Consider the following 17717-nt stretch of genomic DNA (forward strand, 5'->3'; position numbering starts at 1 on the left):
CTAGCTCTTGTCTGTGGGTCATGGCTGTGACCCTGTGTTCAGTTTATCTGACCTATGCTTTTCCCAGTTATACACCTATGAGTGGAATTGCTGGATCATAAGGTAACTGTGTTCAACGTTTTGAGAAAGTGACAACAGCTACACCATTTTACATTCCCACTAGCAGTGTATTTGGGTTCAGATTGCTCTATATCCTTGTCAACACTTGTTATTGCTGTGTTTTTATCATAGTCATCCTAGTGGGTATGAAGTTGTATCGTATTGTGGTTTTGATCTCAATTTCTCTAATGACTAATGATGTTGAGCATCTTTTCATGCATTAATTGGTCATTTATATGTCTTCTTTGGAATATTCTCAACTTTTGTCTAACACAAATATAGGCTAATTGAGGAAATTTTATGCCAAATATAATGACAGGATCTTGGATAAGGTTTTGAAATGGGACAGACATTGCATAGCCCATAACTCAAACCAGAGGGTCAGAGGCTTCAGCCCTGACATTGACTTGCAAAAGTCACGATGAATAGACATGTGCATACATACAGCAGCAATACACATTGCCTCCAGTAGCTAAACAGTCATTCATATGTTGGGGTCATGGTAGATGTGGGATTATTCTGTAGGGATTGAGATAGAGTTTTGAGGGATTTACTGAATGAGAATACAAAGTAATAATAAACCAAGAGATCCTTGCCTTGTCTCAGTTTTGTGAGTGGATCGGTGTAATTTGGGCACTCACCCTCAACTTCTTTGTTGGTAGAGTATTGAGCTATGGTTTCTAGTTCTAAGTAATTTTCAACTTCTTTGTTGGTAGAGTAGAGTATTGAGCTATGGTTTCTAGTTCTAAGTAATTTATGTAACTCTTTGAGAGTAAAGGAAACATCAGGGAATAGTGAAAAGATTAGAAAAAAATATGTATGGGCCTATCAAGGGCTTTTTCTCCTGATGGTGATGACGACAAGGACTTCATAGATAGAGCCGTCTGGCAGAAAAGAGCAGATTCCGACTCTGCAATGTGTGTGGAAACCTATTGAAGGTGTAGGAAAGGTTTGCTGAAAGGTTCCCAGGGAGGGCAGTGATGGAAACCATGCTACTGACAGGGACATTTTAACTACTTACCAGTGGATATTTAATTATTAAATGGTACTTAGGAGCACTTGCTATGTGCTATAGATGGAGAGGAAATGATGTAAATTCAGAAAAGGAGCAAGGCAAGACATTTCAAGGATATAAAATAAAAAGGAGAAATCTGTTACGGGCTATTTTCCTCCCAACGCCAAGAAGCAGCAGCTGGTGGTGGCTGTCATTATAAAAAAGCTTCAGGATAAATGATGACACCTGCCAAGGGACTTCAGATACTCGTAGGTCGTGGAAAACACGAACTAATTAATTATCACAACACCCTTGGGAGGTGGGAAGCAGCATTTCCTAGTTGTATGGGTGGGTAAGTGTCAGCCCATAAACATCAGTGGTTTGGCCCCTTGACACAGTGGAGCTGTGAGAGGACTGGGAACAAAATGTCCTGGCATTTCAACTTCCAGACATGTGGGTTTTTTCATGGCTGCAGGGCTGTAGAACAGCTCAATTGTGATAGCGCAGCTGTAAGGCAGCCCTGGGGCCAGGCCCCTCTGTGGCTGGACAGCTCTGCTCTGCTCCTTGTTGGTCTGCTCTGTTCTGCTTTGCCAGTCTGCTTTGTGCTTTGCTGGTCTGCTCCTCTCTGCGGTGCTGGTCTGCTCTGCTCTGTGCCCGTCTGCCCTGGCCTGAGCTGGCCTGCTTCTCTCTGCTCCAGGGAGGTAACTTTGGTGTTTTGGCTCAGCCAGGGAGGGAGACTCAGTCTTCGGTGGAAAGGGAAAATTCACTCCCAGACTTTCATTTTTAATTTCTATTCCAATTCATCCTCTTAGTGAATGTGTTCCCTTTTCTTATACAATGACATTGGCTAGAGTATGTACGCCTGTTTTGTGGGTACATAATTACTAGTTATTCTTTGTTATTCCCAAGGATATAAAATCACATTTGAGATGGGACCTTTAAAATCATCTACTTTAACCCTCTCATTATATATGTTAAGTTACTCTCCGAGGACATAGAATTTACTGGTACCAGAGTATAGATCAGAACCCTTATTTGAAAATGTCATGGTTAGAGGTTCCCATAAAAGCTATCAATCCCCACAATGCATCTGGCTCTTTTTTTAAAGTGTATATTTTTATTGATTTCAGAGAGAAAGGGAGAGGGAGAGAGAAACATCGATGAGAGAGAATCATTGATTGGCTGCCTTCTGCAGGCCTCTTACTGGGGAATCGAGCCCACAACACAGGCATGTGCCCTTGACCGGAATCGAACCCGAGACCCTTTAGTCCGCAGGCCAGTGCTCTATCCATTGAGCCAAACCAGCTAGGGCGCACCTGGCTCTTAAATTTATGTACAAGCTCTCTGTTAAGTGGCTGCCCAGCCTGATTAAACACAACCAGTGATTAGAAAGCCACCACTGCTAGGCAGCCCATGCCACCTCCCAATGGCAAGGAAATTCTCCTTCCCCTTCAACATCAAACCACTGCCCCTCCACACTGACCCCCAGCCCCTGCCTACCCGTCTATAAGACCTCTCTTATTTCATTTTCCTGACCATCTTTATTGCTGTTAACTTAATATCCTTTCAGTAACTGTTTTTGAAGCCCAATCTATAGATGTCACCAACAATAACATGATAAGTAAGGAGAATTATCTAACAGAGGAAATTACACATAAAAGGGTACTTTTAATGCAAGGTGAGAGGGCTTTGGTGAAGCATATATAAAATATTAGGAAAACAAGGAAATTCCATTACTTGCCTACTATCTATAAGCACTGAAGATATAAAGCAATATTTCCCGAAGGAATACAGAGATATTCCCTGCCCTTCAGAAGCTTATGGTCTAAAGAAAGACAGAAGAAATAGACCAGTATAAGTTTTGACTTGCTATCAGAATCCAAGCGATGATGTGCTCTGGAAATACAATATTCCACTATGTTGTTTATAAGATGTTGCGGAGCATTAACAGGCATGGCTATTCATAAACTTAGTCACTAAAAATTAAGTGATCAGCAGAGTTGCACAACTGCAGGGGCCTTCTTCACGTAATTTCCTGTGAGAATGCAGCCCCTGGATACCAACTCCCTGCACCTATAGAGCACCTACTAAGTGCTAAACACTGTACCTCGAGTGTGTAATGTTGAACAAAAGGAATTAACCCTGCTCCCTTATAACTTCCTTTTCTGAGGAGGAGACAGACATTTAAGAAATACATATGCAAATAATCATAGGACTACAGTTTTGGTCAATACTATAAAAGGAAAAGAACAGTTTGCTGTAGAATAAATGTAATTTTTAAAAGGATCACAAAGAAAAATTTCTCTATGAGTACCTGGCATTTCCTCTGAGACCCAAAGGCCACACAGGGATTAATCTGGCAGAGAGAGGGAAAATATGCAGGCAGAAGTGGGAGATCAGTGAGCTTCAATAACTGAGAGAAGGGGCCATGTTCCAGAGTGAGTAGCCAGGATGAGGAACTAGCTCATGTGGAGCCTCATGGGCCAAGGAGGAGTTTGGGGTTGAAGCTAAATGCAATAGGATGTGTGATAACAGGGAATTAGGTAGATACTTCTCTGCTGGGAATGACATATGGGGGCTGATGAGCAAGAGGATTGTGGAGAAATCTGTCTGTGCATAGATGCTCAGGAAACAAATATCGAACTGAACTATTTATTTTCAGTGTGAAGATTTTAGTTCTGATCTGTTTCTTTTCTATTTCCTAAACTTAATAGAAATGTTTTCTGTTAGAAAATACGAAAACCTTGCTGTTTGTTGTTGGTCTTTTGCCCTGCCTGACACAGATATATCTCAGTCAAGTGATTCAATCTGTTAATGACAAACATATCTGAGTCCATAAAACAAAACTTGCTCTGGCTAATCATTTCCTCTGTTTCAAACTCACTTGAGCCTCAGGCATTTTTTGGATTTTACTGCCACCTAGTGTCTCTGAAAACATAGGTTTGTGTTTCTGAACAAGACACTCCCCAAAACTGTACAACTCTGCAAATATATTTCTACTTCTGAAATGGGAGAATGTCTAATTTGGTTTTATTTATATTGCATTTAAATCAATATAAAATAATTCTAGTCTTATTTATAACCCTCTCTCTTTTATCTGTTCAGTTATCCAGGATTTCACTGATCCCTCTGATTTGCACTCCTACAGTCTTAAGACTTGCATGTGAAAATTCCTCACGAATGCTGTGTGAGGTGGACCAGTATGCCCAAGTATCTGGCCTTCGGGAGCAAGTAGGAGTTGAAGTTCAACTCATAGCCTGCTTCCTAAGTCAAATGCAGAGGGGTTGTGGCATCTTTTTCTAATTTGCAAATATAAGTTATCTGCAGACCCGAGTCACTCCACAGTGGCCCCCACACAAAATTCAGGGCTCACCGTTCCCTTGAAACTATTGGTTTTAGGATTAGTTTTAGTTTCTGTTTTAGTCTGTTTTTACAAGGCTTATAAAGATCATTGGCCCAAAATATATTCTCAAGCTTTTGCAGTTCAGTTTGGTTTGGTTTTGTTAACCACTTTTGCATAGAACACTGCCATGACGAATGCTCTTTTCGGAACACAAGTGGGGATATCCATGCATTTGTGTTACCCTCCTCCGTGCACCTGTTCAAACACACCAGAACCCGCCTTTTTCACCACACCCTTCGTTATAATTCTCTCTTTCTTCAAAGGTCCCAAGCCACTCGTTTCCGTTGGCATCAACCAGCTCCTTTTGACAAGCAGCAGACATGGGCGATAGATAATGTCTATATCGGGGATGGCTGCATAGACATGTGCAGTGGCCATGGGAGGTGCATCCAAGGAAACTGTGTGTAAGTAGATGTGTTCTCTTCCTTCTGTAGAAAGTTCCTGACTCACATTCCAGCCAGGAGATTTTTCTGAAACTGGTTTATTAGTCATTCCCAAGCTCCCTTAGGTTATACATTTGTCCTAAAATCTGATGCTGAGCTAACTACAGGGTTTATGGCAACTGTATCTTCATTCTTGCTTGAAGATTAGGAACTGAACAATAGCTCTCTTGTCAGGAGAAAGCTGAATTATAATTGACTGATTTTATTTCCTTCTGTGTTTCTGTGATACACCAGAACCTTGAAATAGACATTAAAAGAAGAGCAGGGGTTTCATATGTTCTGACCAAAAGTAATACATCATTAAGTATTTTCCTCACTTAGGTCTGAATATATGTAATGATATACATTACTGTGGTTTAATTGGTCTTCCCATGCTGTTTGCTAAAGAAAGTACATAAATACCTGACCAATTTACCAGGTATATATTTGATGGAGAGGCCTGTTACTTTGTTCTTAGAGATCCTTGGCATCTTTGGAAGGATCTAAACGAGGTGTGTGTGTGTGTGTGTGTGTGTGTGTGTGTGTGTGCCTTGGCATCTTTGGAAGGATCTAAACGAGGTAGGTGTGTGTGTGTGTGTGTGTGTGTGTGTGTGTGTGTGTGTGTGTTGTACTACAGGCCTCTGTGCTTTATTTTCAAAGATTATACTGTTTGATAAATTGAGGATGCTAAGAGAGAATTCATAGTGCCTTCTCCACTAATCTCCACACACCTGGGAAGTCTTTCTTTTGTTTAATGATCTGACCCATATCCAGAATCATCTCTGAGACTCCTGAGCCTCCCAGTTCTGAATTCATATTTCCTCCCACATGGAACAGAGAAGTCAGTCCTTTGGTCAAAAAGGTCAGATGCTGTTCAAAGTACCTTCTGCTGTTAGAAACATGGCTTCTTGGATTCCCAATTGGCCCAAAGGCTCTATTAAAAAGACCAGTTCTGTAAATTGTTAGGGCCTACCAGTTTAGTTTGGCATCTGCAGCTGTTCATCAGCCATCCAGAACTGTGCCACATAGAGACAGGGCTTTAGTAAATTTTTTGAAGTTGCTTCTTTCTCTCCACCTATAAATCCATGCCATTACTTTAAGAAAGCCTAGAGGCATTTAATCCACAGCTTATTTTTAACTTAAAGCACTCTTATGGAGAGGAGGTGAGTTCTGGCAAGCTCTGTGAAGATGAGTAACCTTTCATCATCATGGATGGGGAAAAGGTTCGGCTTCACTAATTTGAGCACACACTTGTGCAGGGCTATGTTTGATGTTGACTTTTCCTGTCTCTTTCTCTGCACCCAGCTGTGATGAGCAGTGGGGTGGCCTGTACTGTGATGAGCCTGAGACCTCCCTTCCAACTCAACTCAAAGACAACTTCAATCGAGCTCCATCCAACCAGAACTGGCTTACTGTGAATGGAGGGAAATTAAGCACCGTGTGTGGAGCTGTGGCTTCAGGAATGGCTCTTCATTTCAGCGGGGTGAGTGGTTGGCTACTAGTTAATCATTTCTGCATCCTCTGAGATTCCCCCAAATGGTTGCATCTCCTTTAAGGTTTAATTGGCAGATCAAGATACAGAGTTGTGCATTCAAAATGCACAGCCCAGATCTGAACTTGCCACTTTATACATAGCAGCATACACTAATTATTTCCAACATTTTCCTATCACAAATCAGCTGAGACAATTTAATTATGCAGGGCAGTGCCAGCACGAGGCATATTTAAGTACATATGTTTAATTTCTATCCTGGGAGAGTGCTGGCACAATGTGTGAGGGTCTTCCATCTTGATGATGCTCTAACTGAAAACTCTTGAGTTTGCAACAGATTTTGGAATTAAGGAGCCAAAATCTAGAAAATGAGTTTCAATGTTTCCTGAATTTGTTAATAACTATTAATCCTTTATGTAAATTATCCAAGAAAGAATAATTGTCAGTAATTACTAGATACTTGTATTTATAGCAAATTATTTTCTGAATGACAGCAGCAATATTAGAAAATTTCTTTTAGAAATTTATACTCATCCTACATTGCTGCCAAAGATGACTTGTTTAAAAACAGTATTTCTCGTCCGGCTGGGCTCAATCCCCAGCTGGAGGGAGGGTACAAGAGGCAACTGATCGAGATGGTCCTATCTCTATTCCTCTCAATAAAAATATATTTTTAAAATATAGTATTTCTCCAATACCATAGTTAAATACCCCTCACAGGCAATTGAATTTTTTTATTATAAATTCAGCCCTGACTGGTTAGAGTATCCGCCCATGCACCAAAGAGTCACAGATTCGATTCCCAAGCATGGACACATACCTGGGTTGCAGGTTTGATCCCTGTGCCCGTGCAGAGCCTGTGAGGGAGGCAATCGATTGATATGTCCCTCTCACATCGTTGTTTCTCTCTCTCTTTCTCTCTCTCTCTCTCTCTCTCTCTCTCTCTCTCTCTCTCTCTCTCTCTCTCTCTCTCTCTCTCTCTCTCTCTCTCTCTCTCTATCTCTCTGTCTCTCCCCTTTCCTTCCCCTATTCTACTCTCTTTTTTAAAAAAAAATTATAAATTTACTGTCAGTTCTTTATTTCCCTATCATGCCCTACCTTTGAGTTTGCTTTTGTGCCAATGAAGTACATTATTTATATTCAGTGTTTAGGCCCAAGAGTAACAAGAGGACATACCGCATATAGGATTTTTTTAACCAACCACACTGACTAGGAATGCAGTGTGTGTTCACAATACTCTTCCTAGCTTAGGTGGAACACTAAGGGGCCTCGTTTTCCTCATATGTTCAACCATGAAATCTCTACCTATCTACATTAATGAATTAATATTGGTGACATTCAAATCAGGTATAAAAGTTTAAATAAAAAGCACTACAACTATTATCTCAATTATAATAAATGTCTATGAATAACTGGGAAATGTTTAATAAAAAACATAGAACAGCTACTTTAATTCCAGCTCTCATCATGCTTATAAGAAAATAGAAGAGAATCTTCTTAGATACATTGCCCTTTGTAAGTTCTAATACAGAAACTTCAAAGTTCAGCAGATATTTGCTGAGTACCTATTGTGTGCTAGAAGCCATGCTAGGAGCTAGGAGAGATGAATAAAATGGGTATTATAATACTATGTGACTTGTATTATAAAAGAAAAACAAAAGGGGTGGAAGCCAGAGAAAACCAATAACATGCCATCACGATTCCTTATCGCTGTCTGTTCCATTCTGCTTTTCCTTAGGGTTGCAGTCGACTGTTAGTCACCGTGGATCTAAACCTCACCAATGCCGAGTTTATCCAATTTTACTTCATGTATGGATGCCTGATTCCACCAAACAGCCGTAACCAAGGGGTCCTCTTGGAATATTCTGTCAATGGAGGCATCACCTGGAACCTGCTAATGGAAATTTTCTATGACCAGTACAGCAAACCTGGGTTTGTATTTTCTTTTATCTCTAATAACAAGTATGATTAGCAAAGATTCTTGTTGAGCCCTGCCAGTAATCAATCACGGGGACTTATGGGGACCTTGACATTATCCATCAGTAAAGGATGCCTCTGAAACCAACCGACATGAAGGTGAGGTTTTTGAGATGGATAAACAGCTGGTTTGGGGTTTTTTTGTTGTTGTTTTTTAAAATATGTTTTATTGATTTTTTATTACAGAGAGGAAGGGAGAGGGATAGAGAGAGTGAGAGGGAGTTAGAAACATCTGTGAGAGGGAAACATCGATCAGCTGCCTCCTGCACACTCCCCACTGGGGATGTGCCCGCAACCAAGGTACATGCCCTTGACCGGAATCGAACCCGGGACCCTTGAGTCCACAGGCCGATGCTCCATCCACTGAGCCAAACCAGTTAGGGCTGGTTTGGGTTTTTAAGACCAACTAGTTTTCAAATCCCAGAATAAGATAAAGTACAGTACCAATAATGAATAGACCCAGTACAAAAAAAACCCATATATATTCATGAGACTGTGATAAGTTCAACAGCATTTTGGGAAAATGAAAACAGAAAAAATACTTATTTATATAGGTTCATTCCATTTTAGAGAATTGGGGGGGCTAGAAAATAAACACAATAAAATGTAAATATCCTTAAGAATCCTAGACTCTAGTTTTAAACTCCTTATTTAAAAACCCTGAGTAGCCCTGGCCCTGTCCTAGAGCACTAATATTAAGAGTAAAGGGAGGTAAGTTAGCATGGATTAAAAGTGAGATTTTATGCAGAGGAGAATAAACCTCAGGAAATTATTTTCCTCAACAGACTTTATGAGTTGTGAATATAAGTTTGAAAGGGTTTCACATATCCCTGGGGTTTAAATGCGTAATTGTGACTAAGGGGTATTTCAGAACTGATTTCTCGCTGGTTAAGGTTCATGTTGGAGGGTGGAGCCATGTTCTTCCATGTCTGTCCTTGGTGGCTGAGTCAGGGGTGGCGTGCTGGGCTCATTAGCCCATGGTTCTCACTCAGCAGTTCTTAGTACAACACGTAAAGACAAAGTCAATGTCAAACCACATGCAACTAATAAAGCAATTACTTACAGCCTGGTACTGTCAGGCTGAGAGTCCAAACGTCCTGCCACAATCTAGTGTGCATATTTTGAGCAAATTGCTGGTATTCGTTGGGAGTAGAATGAAATCAAGGAGCCAGGAGAAGGAAACAGATGAAATTAGCTCCAAGGTGACATTTAAAAAAAAAGTCAACTGGCTTATGTCTCCCCAAGTGCATATACTCTAGGTCTGCAGATCCCAGGCAAGCAGAAAATTGTGGAGTCCTTCTAAGGCAGCCCAGGGGCAGTCCAGTAAGGTGATAGTTCAGGGATACTTGAATTGTTCGCATTCTGTTTCCCTAATTTAGTGACTGGAGAGACTTCATAAGATCAAGTCAGTTCATCGTGGTTTTTAAAAATTATTTTAGTCAATGTCCTCACTCACTATGTGACACGGTTGTAAATTACTTTTTTACTTATGTGAGACCTTTGACAAAACTCCCCCCACCCCCACCATCATTTTCTTACAGATTCGTGAATATCCTTCTCCCTCCTGATGCTAAAGAGATTGCTACTCGCTTCCGCTGGTGGCAGCCGAGACATGATGGCCTGGATCAGAACGACTGGGCCATTGATAATGTCCTCATCTCAGGCTCTGCTGACCAGAGGACAGTCATGCTGGACACCTTCAGCAGCGCCCCAGTGCCCCAGCACGAACGCTCCCCAGCAGATGCTGGCCCTGTCGGGAGAATTGCTTTTGACATGTTTATGGAGGATAAAACTGCAGGTACATTTTTCATAATGCTGAATAAAAATCCAGTGGAAATGCAATTTGGATTTGGGTCTTTTCAAAAGAGTAGACTATGAAACCTTTTACAGATTCCCAAAAGGTATAGAAACAGAGAAAGGGTATCACCCTTTTTAATCCCTCAATCTTCCTACTTTACATTATAACTAAATATTTTCTTTCATTCAAGCCATCAAGTATGTTTTTATTAAATAACATTCTATAATTTTGTTAATAGGATATTTTATTTTCATTTCTGTTTCTGTTTTCTAACTTTGGGTAGAAAGCCAACATTTCCTGGTCACTTGTTTTAATATCAAGAGACAAATGTTTAGTTTTGCTACATGTGAGATGCATTTGTGATTCATGTTTCAGAGAATGTCCAAGGTCTTGCTTTTCACTTTATTCCAGTAGGAGTAGCACAATGAAAATTTGCCTCAAGTATTTTTGTCATGAAATTTTCATCCTTTTTTTTTAAGTGAGTGAGCATTGGCTATTCCATGATGATTGTACAGTGGAAAGATTCTGTGACTCCCCTGATGGTGTCATGATTTGTGGCAGTCATGATGGGAGAGAAGTGTACGCAGTGACTCACGACTTGACTCCCACTGACAACTGGATCATGCAATTCAAGGTGAAAATGTTATGGTCTTGATTACACAAGTAGCCATATACTAGCAATGTAAAAATGAAAAAGCAACTGTAGAGACAAAGATTATTTATTTCATTGACTTAATATATACTTTGAAATATAAAATTTAATATTAAGGTATACAATGCAACTATATATAACTTAATGACCTAATGTACTTTACTTCTGCACTATTTCAGGATGAACCTTTCATAAGAGTAAATGTGCTTCTGCTCAGGGTTAAATACTAATAGTGCAAATGTTGATAAATATGTAGGATACTGATTCCAACTAGCAATCTTTTCCGATACAAAAAGATTAAAGTTAGTATGGTTATGTCTACTTTTTTTACAAGAGCATGTTAATGTTTCTAAAGAAAGAAAATTATGGGAAACAAAGGCATGAATAGCATTAATAACATCAATTTCGGCCAGGATTTTATGTCAACCAATTTATTCTGTCTACCTTAGCTGCACGATATTAGCAACAAATACTACATTGTGGCTACCTCCATCAAAGTACCTTCTGTTATCACTTCATTATGTCTTACTTGTAGTTGAAAGTGATTTACTGAGAGTCATAAATTGTAAAACAAAATAGTAAACTTGGTAAAGCTGTTAACAATCCTTCTAGGTCAGCATTCTGCCAAAGGGAAGCGCCAGACCATTAGCACAACAAACAACAATTTGTAAGAGGGCCCAGGCCTCCCCAGGCAATCAGCCAACCATGGCAAAAGCACCGGTTTCAGTTTCTTTCCAAACTCCCTGTCCAATATATTTGGCACTTTCTATAACTTGTCACCTGGAGCAACCATGTCAACTTTCCCACGCATCAGCAGAACAAGGACTGAACCTGAAAATACAGGATAGATGTGGTGCAATGTCTATCAAATGATCAGCAACTTTTTTGTGCCAAGTCCTTAGAGTAGAAATGTAATATGGGTTTAATATATTAACAAGCTTGCTTTTCTGTTTATTAGATCTCTGTTGGATGTAAAGTATCTGAAAAAGTTGCTCAAAATCAAATTCATGTGCAGTATTCTACTGACTTTGGAGTGAGCTGGAATTATCTGGTCCCTCAGTGCTTACCTGCAGACCCAAAATGCTCTGGAAGTGTTTCTCAGCCATCTGTATTCTTTCCAACGAAAGGATGGAAAAGGATCACCTACCCCCTCCCTGAAAGCTTAGTGGGAAAGTAAGTCGAAAATTAAAATAAAGCCTGATTCCAACCATCCAGGAGTAGATTAGGGACCCTGGTTGAGCCTGAGAGTCTGTGTGATTGTGAGTAAGATGCTGTCTTCCTCCCTAACTCTAAAGGCTCTCTAAATTGGTGACCTCATGAATGGCTACGTCAAGGAGACCTCAAATTGTAATTCTCAGACTTGTCAAGATGGGCCGTGGCAGGCCCTTTCATGTTCCATACCTCAGTGTCTGCAAATGGGGACAGAGCAATAGTGATGGCCTGGAAGCCAGTTGAGAAGGTCTATGTTACCTTACAGACCTGTAGACTGTGGTCCACCACACATCATACGCTTTCCTCATTACGGCCTTGTCAATCCATGATAGACAAAGCCAGGAGCAAAATCCTAACTCATTATGCTGTTTGTACAAATCCTAACTCTTCATGCTATTTGTACAAGTATGGTTTGTAGGTTTCATTTTTCTCTTATCAAAGCATTATATTCTGTACCCGCAGTGAAAAGTAATTAGTCTGGATCAGTCGTGAGCCAAGATGATTAAACTGTTCTCTGAAAAGTCTGTGGATAAGTTAATTTAAGGCAATTCCAAAAGATTTCTCTTCAACTGTAAAATTAGGAAAAAAGATACATTAAAGAAAATGATCGGTGAACCTTCATCATATGAATCATAGCGCGTGGCTAAATGAAAAACTTTCTCATAAAATAGTTATGATATATACCCAGAATACATAGAGCCTTTTGCATAAGGTGCTTACACATCGCTTTTCCATTGTTTATAGATATCATTTACTACATAAGCATTCACAGTTTTCAGTAACAAATCTAAAGGGCTTGGTCAGTTAACATAATAGGAAGCCAAATCAGGATACTTTCAGCTGCTGGTAACAGAAGAGCCAATTCAAATGGGCTCAGTTAAAAAAAGAAATATATTATGTCTGTAATGAAAATAATCCAAAGATAAATGGATGCTAGGATTAGTTGATTCACAGTAACAGTGTTCAAGGACATTGTTATTTCTTACTCTTACTCTTAACTCTTACACTTTGTTCCACTGTCCACACATTGGCCACACTCAGTCTTCAGGCTGGTTCCCTGAGCATAGATGATTTTCAGAAAACTGGAGCAGAATGCATTCTTACCTATGTTCAATGGGAAAGAAAGAGAGTTGCTTTTCTTTCAAAGAGAACCAGAGCAAGCATCTCCTTGCATCCCATTGGTACAAATAAACTCAAGAATGCCCTTTCCTGACTCAGTCAATAGTTAAGGCAATTATATTACGAAGATTATCTCATCTGACTCATCTGGGGTAAAATGCATGCTGGGAAGCCACCACACATCCTTCCTCATTTTCCCCCTCCTGTTCTTTCTTTTCTTTTTTATAATGAAGTACAACTTACATTCAGTAAAATGCACATATCTTAATTGTTTAGTGCAGTGAGCTCTTACCATTTTGTAACCCATGTAACCACCACATGAACCAAGGTAGAATGTCTATATCACCCCAAAAAGTTCCCTCCTGGGCTTTGGACTCTTTACACCAACATGGTGTGGAGTATTTTAATATAAGGTTAGTTATGAGGTTTGTATTTTTCCCAGAAGGCAGAGAAGAACAATGATGAAATTAAAATCTCAGGAAAATGTCCTTTAATATAACCCTTTCAAATTTGTTTTCTAATTAGCATAGTTACTCTGAGAATATTGATTATCTTTGGGGAATTCAGAAGTTTCTGTTTCCAATCACCTGAGGACTGTGTGCATACTGACAAGGCTCTGTCCAAGGATTTGCTCCCCTTCTGCACAATTTCAGAAATGCAATTAATGAATCTAAATTGTGATGCAATCACTGGACTCAAGTTCATATGCAATGTTTTAAATAACTTTGTGTTTTAAAATGCTCCTATTGCTTGAAATAGAGATTTCACTGTGTTTTCATTGTGTTTTACAAGTTTGCTCATCTGTTATAAAATTTAAATGAAACTAAAGTTCCATGACTAGAAAGAAATATATAATGACAGTCAGAAAACATTTTTTATTAATCCATTTCATACTCTCAGAGTGTCTTAAATGTTTTTTCTCTTGCACACTGAATGCACACGCAGGAAAATGAACCTGAATAAAGTTAACGTTTGTTTCTCACTCCTCTGCTTTTGTGTTGCTAACAGTCCAGTAAGGTTTAGGTTCTATCAAAAGTACTCAGATATGCAGTGGGCAATCGATAATTTCTACCTGGGCCCTGGATGCTTGGACAACTGCAGGGGCCATGGAGATTGCTTAAAGGAACAGTGCATCTGTGATCCAGGATTCTCTGGGCCCAACTGCTACTTGACTCACACTCTGAAGGTAATGTCAAAGTCCCTGATGGAGCATGGACTCGAATTATAGGCCCTGACTTAAGAACCCACTTACAGCCCTAACCGGTTTGGCTCAGTGGATAGAGCGTCAGCCTGCGGACTCAAGGGTCCCAGGTTCGATTCCAGTCAAGGGCATGTACCTTGGTTGCGGGCACATCCCCAGTAGGGAGTGTGCAGGAGGCAGCTGATAGGATTTGCTCCCCTTCTGCACAATTTCAGAAATGCAATTAATGAATCTAAATTGTGATGCAATCACTGGACTCAAGTTCATATGCAATGTTTTAAATAACTTTGTGTTTTAAAATGCTCCTATTGCTTGAAATAGAGATTTCGCTGTGTTTTCATTGTGTTTTACAAGTTTGCTCATCTGTTATAAAATTTAAATGAAACTAAAGTTCCATGACTAGAAAGAAATATATAATGACAGTCAGAAAACATTTTTTATTAATCCATTTCATACTCTCAGAGTGTCTTAAATGTTTTTTCTCTTGCACACTGAATGCACACGCAGGAAAATGAACCTGAATAAAGTTAACGTTTGTTTCTCACTCCTCTGCTTTTGTGTTGCTAACAGTCCAGTAAGGTTTAGGTTCTATCAAAAGTACTCAGATATGCAGTGGGCAATCGATAATTTTTACCTGGGCCCTGGATGCTTGGACAACTGCAGGGGCCATGGAGATTGCTTAAAGGAACAGTGCATCTGTGATCCAGGATTCTCTGGGCCCAACTGCTACTTGACTCACACTCTGAAGGTAATGTCAAAGTCCCTGATGGAGCATGGACTCGAATTATAGGCCCTGACTTAAGAACCCACTTACAGCCCTAACCGGTTTGGCTCAGTGGATAGAGCGTCAGCCTGCGGACTCAAGGGTCCCAGGTTCGATTCCAGTCAAGGGCATGTACCTTGGTTGCGGGCACATCCCCAGTAGGGAGTGTGCAGAAGGCAGCTGATCGATGTTTCTAACTTTTTATCCCTCTCCCTTCCTCTCTGTAAAAAAAATCAATAAAATATATTTTTTTAAAAAGAACCCACTTACATGTGAGACTAATAATTTATACAATGTTCTTTGGGGGCCCCCAGGAAATAAATCCTTTGGATAGAAACTAAAAAATGTCATAGGTTTCTTAGATCAAGGTCTAGTACAATTTACCCAATTCACAAATACATCAGACTGTCTGGAGTAAAGTACATAAATACTGTATTATAACATAAGAAACATAGTCACAAGAAATGAATAAACTAAAAAAAAATCTAGTTTCTTTCATGACATTCAAATTTCATTAGCATTCTTCAGATGGATTAGAAATTGTGCAAATCTATATTATGCATTCTATTCAAATCTTTCTAATGAGGGTTTCCATGGTTAACAATACATGTCTTCAGACTAGTGTCCTTACATGTAAACCTCCATTTTTAAAATTCATTGATTTGCTAACATCAGCGAGGTAAGGTTCACATATGACTACACATCTTTAACAATAGAGATGATCATGTTATAAGTCTGAAGAGGATCTATTTAAATCACTTCAACGACACAATAAGATAGCAACTAGATAACTCTCTTAAAAAGGTGGGGGAAAAGTATATAGTTTTTCTGTATAATTGCTGCAATAATAATTCTAACAAATTATTTCCATGATATATTTCTACCATTAGAAAACATTGGGTGCCTCAACCCAATGCAAACTGTATTATGGACAAAATGAATATACTATGGGAAAAATGAATAATCAAGATCTTGCTATGATGTGAGGAGATGAAATAATTTTACACAAAATATAGCCATAATGAACCCTAATATTTAATTATATACTCTGCATGTTTCATAATATCATAATAAATTATAATACTACTTTTATAAACAACGTAAATAAACATAATTTGGGAGTATATGCTTAAATAACATTTTACAAATAGGAGTATTACTCTACTCAACCTTATAATTGTTTTAAGATTCTCTCTAGACTTTAAATTCTAATTATTAAACATTATTTAAGTTTAAATGATCTTCACTATATGATTGAAAAGAACATGTGAGGCTATCCCTTTTTTTAATATCCTTAGAAAACCATTTAACACTAGCTCTAATTTTTTTTTTAATGATTTCAGAGAGGAAGGGAGAGGGAGAGAGAGATAGAATCATCAATGATGAGAGAGAATCACCAATTGGCTGCTTTCCCCGTGACCCCACTGGGATTGAGCCTGAATACGAGGCACATACCCTGACCAAGAATCGAACCGTGACCTCCTGGTTCATAGGTCGACACTCAACCCCTGAACCTACACCAGCCGAGCATCAGCTCTAATTTTTAAAGTCCATGATCTAATTCTGGATTAACTATTCCATAGTTATTATCTGAAATTATTTTTAACCACATGCTACTTATTTTTTTTCCAGACTTTTCTGAAGGAACGCTTTGACAGTGAAGAGATCAAGCCTGATTTATGGATGTCCTTAGAAGGTGGGAGTACTTGTACCGAGTGTGGGATTCTTGCCGAGGACACCGCACTCTATTTTGGGGGATCCACTGTGAGACAAGCTATTACTCAAGATTTGGATCTCAGAGGGGCAAAGTAAGTCATTTTGAGTTTATTTTCATCACAACTTAGCACATTGGCCCCAAAGCAAGGGACACGTGTGGGAGAAGTTGTTATCCAGGACTTGAGTAGAGTATTTGTTCTAATTCACTATTCTGACGGATAATGTGTGCTTGCATTCAGATTCCTGCAATACTGGGGGCGCATCGGCAGTGAGAACAACATGACCTCCTGCCATCGGCCCGTCTGCCGGAAGGAAGGCGTGCTGCTGGACTACTCTACGGATGGAGGCACGTTTCAGGGGTGAAAGCCATACCTTGGAGCAGATTCTCAAATTCCATCCAGTGCCCCTCAGAAAAACCTTTGCAAAGATAATAGTGAAACTTACAAAGAGGAAGTTACCGATTTTAGTTGTGTTACACATTCCATACATGTGACTTCTGAGTTAGCAAAATCCTACCAAATAAAGGAACAAGAGATAAATCACATTAAAAAGTTGTATGGGGTCCGGGAGGTAGACTTATCGGGAGATCACTTCATAAGTTATGTAAATGTCTAACAACCTGAAACTAATATAATATTGAATGTCAACTGTAATTTAAAATTTTTTTTCAATTAAGGACAATAAATAAAATATTAAATAAATAATCTCCAAAGTTTATGAGTAAAGAAAAAAATCTCTATGCTTAACTGAAGCTAGATTATAAATTATGCAGTTAAAAATAATTTTTATATAGTTTTCCAAGTAAAAGATAATTTTAAAAACATTTTAAAGTGTTTTAAGAAGCTTTCATGTGAACATATGTGTAATAA

At 39.2% G+C, this 17717-nt stretch overlaps 1 protein-coding gene across 1 annotated transcript in view; it reads left to right on the forward strand.

Moving 5' to 3' along the window:
- The window catches only part of RELN (reelin), a 475654-nt gene that overhangs the window by 433148 nt on the left and 24789 nt on the right, over positions 1–17717 (forward strand). The window contains exons 52-60 of the mRNA XM_005862985.2: positions 4760–4900; positions 6224–6401; positions 8149–8342; positions 9929–10185; positions 10665–10819; positions 11796–12010; positions 14177–14354; positions 16765–16940; positions 17088–17194. Coding sequence (XP_005863047.1) covers positions 4760–4900; positions 6224–6401; positions 8149–8342; positions 9929–10185; positions 10665–10819; positions 11796–12010; positions 14177–14354; positions 16765–16940; positions 17088–17194 — 1601 coding nt within the window. The remainder of the gene's footprint in view (positions 1–4759; positions 4901–6223; positions 6402–8148; positions 8343–9928; positions 10186–10664; positions 10820–11795; positions 12011–14176; positions 14355–16764; positions 16941–17087; positions 17195–17717) is intronic.

The sequence above is a fragment of the Myotis brandtii genome, unplaced genomic scaffold (assembly GCF_000412655.1).
Source record: "Myotis brandtii unplaced genomic scaffold, ASM41265v1 scaffold17, whole genome shotgun sequence".
In the NCBI taxonomy this organism is placed as follows: Eukaryota; Metazoa; Chordata; class Mammalia; order Chiroptera; family Vespertilionidae; genus Myotis; species Myotis brandtii.